Genomic DNA, 12,684 nt, shown 5'->3' with positions numbered 1-12,684 from the left:
CGCGACACCACGGTTCAGGTTTGTCCGACGAGCTCCGATCGTGAATGGTGGCGCAAGCAAGCCAAGACATCAACGACGTTCGAATTCTCAGACGCTTCCGTCGAACACTGCCCAAAACATGCAGTGCTCATGGTAAGGCCATCATAGGGTCTTTACCAATGGAAACGACGATGACGAGCGATTCGTGCGTGCAAAGTCAATGTCGACTAGACGCAAAGTTGCGAGCCGCTTTGGTCAGATCGGGTGTAACGGTTCAATGCATGCGCTGTAATCATGAATGATCGAGATAGATCATAGGAAATTTGACATTCCTCACCACTCGACGGCTGACACTGATCACAAGAGGAGAAGAGAGTGGAACAACTGCGTTCAAGGGGGGCCTCGCCTTCAAAATGTCATTACAGGCATCTAGTGAGCCAAGGATCAGCTATCAGCATCGTGGGTTGGCCTAGGTGAGGAGCTCATCAGGACAGCATCAGTCAAGTTTGACGATTTTCGTTACAGAGCACGCACACGAGCAGGGAAGCGTATAACATTCTTTGAAACCAAAAGCCCGCCTTGGCAGCCTGCGGACAGCCTGCTTCCGTCTTGTGCGCGTCGGCAAAACTGCAAGCACGCGCAGTTTGACGTGACGGGTTTCCACTGCCAAGAGCCAATCACAAATAGCAACGGGTTCGTAGCTGCATTCCACATTCCGACCACTTACTTACACGGGTCTCACGCATCATTGAGCTGTCATTTGTCAACGGAACCCCAGACTCACACTAGACTCTTTCCTATCCTCATGTGGGGTTGCTCCGTGCCGATTTGACCAAGCGCTCTGAAACCCCTCTCGACGAATCCCGGAATAGCACACAATACTGCACCTAAGGAACGTGCAGAAACACAGGAATCGGCCTCCGAACCCCCACTGCTTAGCGCATTTGGCTCCATCTCCAAGCGTGACGCTCCGGCCACCGACAAGACAGAGCCTGTAAGCGATCACCCCTTCGACCGATATCTCCTTGTCAGCGAGCCTGTAGGCCATGCTTGGAAAAGGGGGGAATCACTTGAATGCACCCTGGTCTCATGGTGAATCGGCAAAAGGTGACGAGGGGGAGGGAAATAGGCGAATCGATCGACCACGCATGCGCAGCTGAGCTGCAATTCGTGACTGCACGAGATCCAGAAGCGAACATCAAGGTGCGGATTCTGACGAACAGCATCCATCGGAAGAGCCTCGTCGTCATAATCGTAAATCGTGAATGAATCGTGAATACTCATGCTGATAAAGGAATTTTGCGTGCATTCCTCAGCGTTGGCTGGCCGTCTGATTGGCTGGTTGGCTGGTTGGCTGGCTGATCGCAGTCGTCACTCTATTCTCTGCTTCACGCGTGTCATAAATCACCAACTGCACCTCTCTGCATTCCGAAACAAGGCAACATTTCTGCGTGTTCCCCGTGTCCGTCACTTGCTTTGCCTCGCTATGGCATTATTGGTTTCCGCTATCCATTCCACTCGCCGCCGATCCAGTCAACCCCGCACATCAGCTGTCAATTTTAGCTTACCTGTCAGACCGCTGTCATCGCTTCCCACTACTTCTCGCAGCGAGCGCAGCTCTATCGCTCGTCAACGATCCTTTTGCCTGCTGTTCCCCTTTTCATCACCTCAATCTGACGCTATACAATTCACGATTTACATTTCTGCGTGCCAGTCTCGAGGGCGTATCGAAACTGGCGCCCTCGATCGTTGTCCATAGCTGCAGCCTGGTCAAGTCAACCACTCTTTGTTCTCCATTACCTTGCTCCACTATGTGCTTTGCGTCTGGTAACCTGTTGATCGTGGCGTCAATCACCGTGGCTAGCTCTCGCAATCTGCACAGACTACATGCAGCTAGAGCTTAAACCCTCGTTCCGATGCGATCATCTTTCTCCTTGGCAGCTTTGCTCGACTCGGTTTAGCTAATGTTGACACGCCATGATCAAGCCCGCCTCAAGCCCGCCTAATGCCAGAGTCTGCATATCGGGATCGCTGAGACGAGATTTGTTGCATTGTCGTTCAGCTTGTCGATAATTCAATGATTTGCCCGGCGGCAAGACTTCACCCTCACCCGATTGGTGCGTGCCAAGGTGAAGCAATCATGCACTTGCGTCTTGTACAGATGCGGCTCACGTTGACATGCACTTCGTTTTTTCAAACGCGTTGGGCCATCTTGGCGTTTGTATGGCGTCAAGTAAGGCCACAGTTCGCTTCTTCTAACACGTCGATACTCGACGGAAAGGGATGTCTTGGTTGTTACTTGACCCGTGGGAGATCGGTGGTATGGTGTTTACCATGGCTTCGATGGTATCATCGTTTGTCTAAATGCAGGTTCCTCGGCAGGTACAAGAAAACGTGAGACGAGCGGCTAATCTGCTATGTTAGCCTACCATAGCCTGCTGACGAGAATAGAATGGCACACTTTTCCGACAGCCGGATGGATCACCAGACGTATCCCAATGGATCATTCCAACATGCCCAAAGATGTTCGCTCGACCTGCATGTCTGTGTCATCTCTTATGCGAGTTCTGCCTGTCGCGCTTCCTCCTGGGGCTTCAGCTCGCTCCTCTGCTTAATGTGCACCCTGTGTCGAGCTGCTTTCCGCAATGCACCCGCCTGCTCTCCCTTGGAATCTCGTCCGCGTCGTTTGCGGCGCAGCTAGCAGCCCATTCCTCTTACCCTCGATCCTCCCCGTGATTACCTTTCCCATCACAGACGTTGAATTGGGACGTCGCAAACATGCCAATGAGAAACATCATCCAACGTTGGCCGTCTATGCGAATGCGTCATGCGCCTCAAACTCGACTCCATGCTCTGATGCCCGTCCCGTTGCTCAAAACAAGCTTGTCAACGTCGTGAGACACTTTAGCTCATTCTTGGTACCTGGTCATGTTTTGATTCGTCTCACCACCCCGAGACTGCTACGCGACAGCTTCAGGTGGATAGCTTGCTAAGGCCTGCTACCATTTCGGACGTCTCGCGTGTCCATCCGGCTAACCAGACATATATAACTCTTGCATCGTCGGACACTTTTCTATCGTCCCTCAAGCTAGTTTTTCCTTACCTCCCTTCCTTGTTCCTGCTGCTGCTCCCCTTTTCCCCTTTGCTGCTCCCTTTTCCCTATCCAAACACCAATCAACTGCCTCCGGCTCCCAACTCTTCTACACCTACACTCCCTTACTTGAACACTCCTCTGATCTCACATCTACCTCAACTGTTCGAAAATGAAGTACCTTCAGTTCCTCGCTGCTGTCGCAGCCGTCTCTGCCTTCTCGGGCCCTGTCCTTGCCGGCAGTTCCGTCGAAAACACCAACCAGGTCTTGCCTGTTCAGCTCACTGGTGCTCTCTTCTCGCAGGTCGCCAATGGCCAGCACGCCGAGCGCGCCATCAAGGTGGACAACAGCGCCCAATTCGTTCCCGTCCAGGGCACCATTGCCGCGCTCTCCGCTGTTCTTAACGAGCAAAAGGCTGGCAAGCGCTCTTTCTCAGTCGAGAACACCAACCAGGTGCTCCCCATCGACGTCATCATCGCTGGTCTCTCGCAGGTACTCACCGAACAAAAGGCCGCCAAGCGCGACAACATTGTCAAGAACACCAACCAGATCCTCCCTATCGAGGCCACCATTGCTGCTCTCTCGGCTATTGCCAACGGACAGAAGGCGGCTACCAAGCGATCTACCGCTGTTGATAACTCGTCGCAGTTTATCCCCATTCAGGGTACCCTGGCCGCTTTTTCCAACGTCTTGAACTCGCAGAAGGCCACCAAGCGTAACACCGGAAAGGTGGTTGACAACACCAACCAGGTGGTCCCAATCCAGGGTACGCTTGCTGCCCTTTCTACGGTGCTCAACGAACAGAAGGCTTCCAAGCGTGGCGTTGACGTTGACAACAGCTCTCAGACGCTCCCTATCGAGGCCACCATTGCTGCTCTCTCTACCATTGCCAACGGTCAGCAAGCTGGAAAGCGTAACGCACCTGACTTCGACGTTGTCAAGAACTCGAACCAGGTTCTGCCTATTCAGGCCACTGCTGCGCTCCTCTCGCAGATTGCCAACGGCCAGTCCGTTGAGAAGCGCAACGCTCCTGACTTCGACGTTGTCAAGAACTCGAACCAGGTTCTGCCTATTCAGGCCACCGCTGCGCTCCTCTCGCAGATTGCCAACGGCCAGTCCGTTGAGAAGCGCAACGCTCCTGACTTCGACGTTGTCAAGAACTCGAACCAGGTTCTGCCTATTCAGGCCACCGCTGCGCTCCTCTCGCAGATTGCCAACGGCCAGTCCGTTGAGAAGCGCAACGCTCCTGACTTCGACGTTGTCAAGAACTCGAACCAGGTTCTGCCTATTCAGGCCACCGCTGCGCTCCTCTCGCAGATTGCCAACGGCCAGTCCGTTGAGAAGCGCAACGCTCCTGACTTCGACAGTGTCAAGAACTCGAACCAGGTTGTGCCTATCCAGGCCACCGCTGCGCTCCTGTCGGCCGTCAAAAACCTCCAGTCGGTCGAGCGCAACGCTCCTGACTTCGACAGTGTCAAGAACTCGAACCAGGTTGTGCCTATTCAGGCCACCGCTGCGCTCCTCTCGCAGATTGCCAACGGCCAGTCCGTTGAGAAGCGCAACGCTCCTGACTTCGACAGTGTCAAGAACTCGAACCAGGTTGTGCCTATCCAGGGTACCGCTGCGCTCCTCTCGGTCGTTGGCAACGGCCAGTCTGTTTCGAAGCGTCACGAGGGTGAGAACAACATTGTCGACAACACCAACCAGGTGATTCCAATCCAGGCTACGATTGCCGCGCTCTCGACGCTCCTCAACTCGCAGAAGGCCGAGCGTTCGTACTCGGTCGACAACACGAACCAGGTTCTCCCCATCGAGGCTACGCTGGCTGCGTTCTCGTCGGTACTCAACTCGCAGAAGGCTGAGCGTTCGTACTCGGTCGAAAACGACAACGAGGTGGTACCAGTCGATCTGGTTGCCGCTGCTCTTTCGCAAGTGGCTAATGGTCAAAAGGTGACGCGACGAGGTGAGACCAAAGAATCAATTAAACATAACGTCAACCAAGTAGCACCTGCTCAAGCCTCACTTTCCGCCTTGTCCGATATTGTCAACAGCGCGCACTCCCGCCGAGCGATGGATGTAAAGCAGTACGAGACTCTGCAGTACGCCATTAACGCTTTGCAACAGGCTTTGGACAAGACCAACACGGGCGACAAGACACACCATGTCGATGCTATGACGGGCACCGCCGAGCATTTCGACGAGCGCGATGCTGGCCTCGACCCCGCTGCTTTCCTTGGCTCGGCCGCGAGCGGAATCTCTGTTCCTGTCGGCAACAAAGATCTGCTCAAGAGCCTTGTTAAGCGCTACGCAGCCGAGGAAGACGAGGCGATGGCGAAGCGTACCCCGTCCCTCAACGGTCGTGGTCAACGCCCACGCCCTCGTAACAGCTCGTCGAGCGAACACAACAACAACGGTCAGTGCTCGGTTGGTGAGGCTAAGTGCTGTAGCCAGGTGATCACAGACGAAGGCAAGAAGAAGACGCTCGCTGGCCTTCTTGGTTTCAACAACTTGGTTGGCGACATCGGCCTCAATTGCCAACAGATCCCTGTCCTCGGCGTTTCGCTTCAGAGCATCTGCAAGGCGACGCCCGTCTGCTGTACCAACGTTAGCCAGGATGGACTTGTCAACGTAGGCTGCACTTCGATCCCTATCAACTGATCGGGTATCGTTTTTGCATCCTTTTTTCCTTGGCATGTTCGATTTGGGGCTTTCGGTTTGGTTCGCATTCTGGTTTCGTCGACACGGGTTGTCGGGTTACCCTCACACTCTCTCTGGCATGTTTTGGTTCTTCAAAATTCCTGTTTCAAATCGCTCCTTTGTGGCGTCACTACACTCTCTCTTCTCACTCTCCATACTAGCAGCAGCAGCACTCTCTCAATCTCTCTCTCTCTCTCTCTCTCGAACAATCCTTTTCTCTCTTCCTAGCTTCCAGTCGATGTCTTTCTTCCTGATCGCCTTCGACTTTCTCGTCTCGTGTTTCACTTAGCTCCGCGTGGTTAATCGTAGCTTTATGCACAGAACCCTAATCTCGTATCCAAATTAGCCCCAAAAGCGTGGATGCTTAGTCGAGGCCATACCCTAGCTTTGTCTTTTTACTCTTAACACCCACGCGTCTTTAAGCTGCTGCTCTGATGAGACTGCACATGTATGTTGGCTGAACTCACGATCAGCTCAAGCGGCTGGTAGAGCGGGTCATGGAAGGTCAGCAACATTTGCGAAGCAGCAAACAACATCAAGTTGAGAGGGTTCGCTTGGTTCAAAATGTTGGACGGGACACGACCTCAAAGTGTGGTTTGACGGTTGCTGTCAAAGGAACAGCTTGGTGAGAATGATGCAGGTCCAGATGGATCCTTGCTGTACGCAAGAGAGACGCAAATAGCGAGCGAGAGAGAAGGCGAATGCAAACACGAAAGTTGTTGGGTATCTCGCTTACTCTAAGATCTGCATCAGGCGTTTGTAAGCAAGACTCGTGACTGTCTTTCTTGTCGAACGATGGTCAATGAGATACATCCTGCGAATCATCCTGGTTGGCTCGATAGCCGCAGTATTCGCACTTGCCAACAGAGATTTGGCTGGTGGGCGGGAAAGACAATGCTACGTGATCGTAGGGGTGAAGCCGCATCGTGCTCACCCACCCAGTGGCTTCTCATTCTGGTTGTCAATTGCAATGTCGACTGCACGCCGAAGTTTGTACTTCACATAGAGCATCAGCTCAATGTGTGGGGTCGAACGCTTCATCTGACGATCCAGAAAGCGGAAACGCGGCCTTCTCTCGAGAGGCCAAGTTGTCCAAGATCCGCATATGACAAGGTCCTGAGAACGATTCCAAGTTCTAGTGCCGGGCTCCCAGGTGATTGCTCGGATATCCATGAGAAAGAAACCCGTTCACGGCATTCAATGGACGAGGATGGATGAGTTCGACCAAATCCTGGCGCCTCCATTGGTCTTGGATTTGCTCGACTCACTTGCTTGCTGCAATTGTAGCTCTGAAACTGATTCACAAACTTGACCTGCAGTCACACATTTAAGTCATGAAAAGCTGTGGTCGTGTTATGAAGTTGCAAGTTTGAGCTAGTGCAGTGGCGAATGCAATCGAAAAAGGGGCAATAACTTTGCCCACTCTGTGCTCCAACTTCAACTCTGCTCTTGGCCTTGAAGCTGACTTGTAAAGCCGGGTATGAGTGAGTTGAGTGAGTTGGTGGCAGCAAATTATGAACAAAGTCCACCAAACGACACGATGCTTGGCTACTTGGAAGGAGCCAGTGGCCAGCAGGTGTATTCATATAGTCTCTCGGCTTCGGAGGAAAGCGCAGAGTAACGCTTTGGCAGATGAAGGCAACACAGTGGGCAAAAGCTTATACAAGTCGGTTTACCGGCATGGCCGCTGCCGCTATTGTGTTGTGCTAAACCAATCGAGCTCAAAGTCTCGGTGAAGCGTCTTGGAACGTTCGTATGTCTTTCGCCCACCACCAAAGTTGGAGGAGTGAAGCGCTCAGACCGCGGGGGGCTATCTGAGGCTGCAATGCCACCATCTGCAAACTTTTCACCATCAGTCTCAGCTCTCTCCCGAGCGCAATTCGCTTCCATCACGCTGACGCCTACCTTCCAGTTCGATGATGGTGGACATCAATGCATCGATGGATTGGCTTGAAACCCTCTGCAACGGAACGACAAGACTTTCAACGCCAAACCCTCACAACTTGATCTCGGCGGGCATCATACTTCCACCCTATCTTTCATACGATGTAAGTATTCCGTCAGCATCGCACTCGGACTCAGATCAAGCACACGCCGCTGACTGGATCCTTGGCTTTGTAACCATTTTCTTTTTGCAGACGTTTAAAGACGATGCGGCTATCGTTGCTGCAACCTTGTACTGCTGGGAGTATCTCATGTGAGTTGAAGCTCGATCTCGGTCTCAAAGCGTTGGCGACGTTGATAATCTCGTTTGTGCTCTTGACTGACACAATCGTGAATGTGCACAATTGTGGTGCATATGCATGCCATGGTTCTACTAGGACTCTTCCGTCCGAGGTGCAGATTTACTTGTTCATCCCATGGCGTTCACCGTATTTGATATGCTTCGTCCTTATGCGCTATACGACGCTGCTTGCGATCAGTCTTGGACTCAAAGCTACCTGGCATCGACAGGAGGGTGAATGCCTTCCGTTTCTCGAGATTTGCACGCTGCTCGTCCAGTTTTCCGTCTCGACTGCACTTGGCTGGCGCACGGTAGCCATATGGCACAAAGATCCACGCATTATTGTCATCATCTTTCTGCTCTTGACCACACTCATGGTTTTTTCGGCGCTGCTGATCCTCAGCTTCAAGCCCCAGAGGCTTTGGAACGGTACCTGCGTACTCGTCGAAGATGGAAACTACGCCTTTTTCTCGCTGGCCTGGTTTTATGCAGGGACAGTGGTATACGATACGATTGTCATCGTACTGAGCACGTGCTGCCTCTGGCGACGTCATACCAGTGAAGAGGTCCCTGATTGCGTCAGAGGTGACGACGCGAATGCAGCCAACAGCAGCAACAACGACGAAGCCTACCGTATACGCCCACAGCGAAACCGAATCAGACTGCTCTTGTTCCGGATGACATCCAACGGCGTGCTCTATCTCGGCATATCGACCGTGTTCAACATTGTATGCTGCATAGTAGTGTATCATAACCAAGAGCATGCGCAAGACTTGCTGATCCTGTATTCGTCGGTCATGTGGATCGTCTGTCAACGGCTGGTGCTTTTGGAGATCAAAGAAACGTGGAGGGGCCGACTGGCGAGCGACGAGTGGAAGGATACAGAGAAAGACGAGACGGACAAGCTGATTGCGCGCATCTTGCAGACGTCGTGGTCTGCAAAAGCGCCACCCTCGATGACTGGCAAGGCATATCTAGCAGGTGCCGAAGACAAGGCTCAAGAGCTCGTGCTTAGCTTGTCGGTTGACAGCTGCCTGAAATCTGCGCCGGTACCGGGATGCACTGGCTGCGCATCACTCGCCAGAACAGCACGTATCTCGTCGTCGTTCTCGCCCTCGCCCTCACGTAGGGATCTGATGGATGCAGAACTGAGCACGTCGAGTGTCCAGCAGCTTCATGACTTTCGACTGCCATCACCCGTGACCACTTTTGATCAACCTGGCATAGGATCAAGTTTAGGCTCACATCGGACAGATGTGTTCGATGCAAGTACTTGCGAGAGCGCCTTGATACCTCGTAACGAACATCACGCCGGAGACGACCAGGGAGAAAGCGGTGTCAAGCGGAGACTGGGTGCGCTTCGGCAGACAAACAGTCCCAGCAAACTGCTAGCAGGATTTGCGAAATCGACACGTAGTGAAGCCGTCTCGGATACTGCGCTAGCACCAGCAACGACAGCAACAACATCATCAACAACAACAGGAGCAGCAGCAACAAGAACAACAATAACCACTCCCGCCGCCGCCGCAGCAAGAGGAGACTCGACCGACCATCCTCTGAAAACTTGGTCGCCCTTGCACGGAGCGCGCGACTCGACCTCGTTGCGTCTGCAATGTCGATCACCGGCGCACGATCGAGCATGGACATCAACCTCGAGTGTACCAGCTGCGCCGATTGCGAGCTCGTACGGCTGCTCGTACGGCTATCGGTGCCAGACTGCATTCAAGCACGACAGGGCTGCCGACACTGGAGCATCAACCATAAAGCAAAGTCGCGCGCGCGACACGCTGTCCGCGCTGGAAGTCGCAGATATGCTGGCCAACATGTCAGACGACGACAAGATGACCGCGCTCGAACTCGCCGGTATGCAAGGTGTATTGCCAAGCCACGGTGTGTCTTGCGATCCGCCGACTCGCGCTGAGCGAAAAAGACCCACATGGATCATCCACCCGCCTCTGTAGCAAGCGCAAATGCTCGTATCGTGCACGCTTAGCATCCTCTGGTCGCGACCTTGCGATCCACAGAGCCTCGCGTAGACGGCCCAATACGCAGAGATAGCATGCAAGCCAATTCTCTGCGCCACCGGTGCATGCTGGCCAAGACTGGATGTACATTTTGGCTCCCACTACCAGAGATTTGCCGGGTCTGAAAAGGTAGACGGCTAGGCAGGGCGTAGTTGACGCGAGATGCAGCCATGGTGGAGGTCGCCGCCGAGTGCTGCATCAGGATTGACAAGATACGTGACGTCTGTTTCGAACCGCGTCCAAGCTTGGTCGTTGGCGGTGGCTTGCTAAAGAACAACATGTGTTGGCTCCCCTTGCCCTGACCACAACACAGCCGGCAGTTTCACCCGACTCCACTCGACGCATCGCCGACCAATTTCCTACCAATCAGCTACTTTCTTCGTAAGGTCGAAAAGTTTCCCTATAAACCTGGAACCTTGGCGGTCTGAGCGAATCTTGTGTGCGTGTGATGAACCCTATCTGCCGTAGCAGAGGAAAGGAATAAGGATTACGACTTTGCATCGAAAACTTGTACCTCAAAGCGAGGCACAAAGACAAACGCACTGCCTCGAGATCCAGAAAGATGCTGAGCAATCACCGTCTGTGCGTGATCTGTCAGAGAACTGCGAGACCTGGAAGAACCCACGTTATGAGCCTTTGGGAGATGACTGGAAAGGCACCAAGAAGCCCGCACACTGCAAAGAAAGCGTTTCACACTCTCACTGCCATCTACAGGTAGCTGAATGGAGGCAAGATTCTACCCCGCCTTCATGCCGAACGTATTGCATACGTTAAGTGCAATGCTGTCGACATCTCTCCGGAGAAGTCCTATGCCACGTTTGCTAACAACAAGATGGTCAAAATAATACAGGCAGTTATATAAACAAATAGAATTCTGTAAGAAACGCTTAACCACTCCCTGTTCGTCTAACGGTTAGGATAGGGCACTTTCAGTCAGACTGGTAATGTTATCAGGATCTGCTCAGGTCGGGGTTCGATTCCCCGGCAGGGAACAATTTTTTGTTTTGTTTTTTCGGATTTGGACGGAACGATTCTTTTTTATCGAGTGATGGAGAACTTATGTCTTTGCTAAGTTGGGAGCCGAAACAGCTGCAACTGTCTGGGATCGGACTGTTACCAAAGATGCGTGATAGGCTGCGCGGTGGATGGGTGAAAAGAGTCTGTAGCTGTGGCGATAGAGGGATACGCTACCAGAGCATGTCAAGATCCACGCACAATCACGAATTCAAGATTGGCTGCCGCGTGTGCGTGGGGACAGGGACGTGTTGACGAAATGAAATCCCAAATCCACAAATATTTTTTGATAAGCATAGCGCAAAGCGAATTACGAACTTTGGATTGCGGAATCGTGAATCGTGAATCGTGAATCGTGAATCGTGAATCGTGAATCGTGAATCGTGAATCGTGAATCGTGAATCGTGAATCGTGAATCGTGAATCGTGAATCGTGAATATCGAAGTGAATACAGCAGGAGCGAGCGCTGCGCGGCGATCAGCGATCCTGGCTGGGCCAGCCCCAGATCTCGATGCACAAAGGCCACATTCATCAGCGTGGTTTCGAAATGCAACCAGCTCCGTTGTCATCTCAAGTCGATGCGCAAGGATGACTAATGATGGTACATACTATGGTTCATTTCGTGTTGGGCGACAAAAAAGACAGTCGAGCCTCGCCAAGCTGACTGATGAACAATCACGACTGATGGAACTGAGTTGGTCATTTAGTCATATACGTGATGAGCGTGTGACGCTGTTGTGCTTCTGCTGCGTTGAAAAGCTCAATTCGTTAATGACAACTGACGACTCTGTGCTCCGAAAATCCACGCTCGTGACTGTGACTGTCTCTGTAAGGGTGTGTGCGTGTGTCTCCAAATTTTTCCAAATTCACAATTTTTCAATCACAAATCCAGACTTTTTTTTTCCTTTTTCTTTTTTTTCTCTTTCTTTTCTTTCATTTGCATTGTGCTTCTGCGCCCATTCACGATTCGTGCGTGAATTTTCTTTCTTTCGGTCTGGTTTTTTTTTCTGCATCGTTGCGATACGCTTGGCTTTTTGCTAGCTCTCAAGTCACGAGTCTGACTTGGCTTTAACTTTGAATGGGCAGCACGCTTGGCTGGCTTAACTCGTTAGATGAGCCAGTCAGTGTGAGGGACATGAGACGAGGGACGAGGGACGAGTGATTCACGATTTTGTGACTCTGTGACGGTGAATAGTCTGTCCATTCGTGATTCACGATTGGCAAACTCACGACTGAGCCTGAGCGCGAGTCTTTGTACTCGACAGCCTCCCCCTTTCCCTACCACCTATCCGACGTCGATCCCTCCTCCTCTTTCTTGACGAAGTAGGATCTTCTTTTCTTCTCCTTCTCCCCCTTCCCCTTTTCTTCTTTTCAGCTCGTCGTGTCTTTCGTTTGGTTCGATCGACACCGGTTTCGAAAAGCAAAAAGGCCAAACAGCTCACCAGAGCTTCTTCTTTAGGGGGGTTTTAGGGCTCCTTCTCAGATCACACCTTGGCTAGGCACGAAGATCGTCGAGCAACTCCTTTGTTCGCTTTGCAAAGGGCTCCTCCTCTCGACTCTGCGCTTCCGTCCCACCCTCTTGTTCGGATATCGCTCCCTTGGCCGTGCTTGGTCAAGATCGCAAACCCACGTCTAGCTTTCCAGACTTGCCCTT

At 52.4% G+C, this 12,684-nt stretch overlaps 2 protein-coding genes and 1 non-coding gene across 3 annotated transcripts; all 3 read left to right on the top strand.

Annotated features, from left to right (window-relative positions):
* Positions 1 to 3,242: 3,242 nt before the first annotated feature.
* UMAG_04433 (hydrophobin 3) lies at positions 3,243 to 5,729 on the top strand (the record flags this gene model as incomplete). Its single annotated transcript, XM_011392821.1, has 1 exon — positions 3,243 to 5,729. The coding sequence occupies one exon, from the start codon at positions 3,243 to 3,245 to the stop codon at positions 5,727 to 5,729; it is 2,487 nt and encodes an 828-aa protein (XP_011391123.1).
* A 1,958-nt stretch (positions 5,730 to 7,687) lies between these two features.
* UMAG_10525 (uncharacterized protein) lies at positions 7,688 to 9,953 on the top strand (the record flags this gene model as incomplete). Its single annotated transcript, XM_011392863.1, has 3 exons — positions 7,688 to 7,816; positions 7,907 to 7,965; positions 8,090 to 9,953. 3 exons carry the CDS (start codon positions 7,688 to 7,690, stop codon positions 9,951 to 9,953), a joined length of 2,052 nt encoding a protein of 683 aa, XP_011391165.1.
* A 958-nt stretch (positions 9,954 to 10,911) lies between these two features.
* On the top strand, positions 10,912 to 11,008 carry UMAG_16079. The gene is made up of 2 exons: positions 10,912 to 10,948; positions 10,974 to 11,008. It is a non-coding gene; the product is annotated as a tRNA-Glu (tRNA).
* The last annotated feature ends 1,676 nt before the right edge of the window (positions 11,009 to 12,684 follow it).

Source organism: Mycosarcoma maydis, chromosome 14, assembly GCF_000328475.2.
Source record: "Mycosarcoma maydis chromosome 14, whole genome shotgun sequence".
In the NCBI taxonomy this organism is placed as follows: Eukaryota; Fungi; Basidiomycota; class Ustilaginomycetes; order Ustilaginales; genus Mycosarcoma; species Mycosarcoma maydis.
The sequence above is the reverse complement of the archived record's forward strand: the minus strand, read 5'-3'. Positions and strand labels throughout refer to the sequence as shown.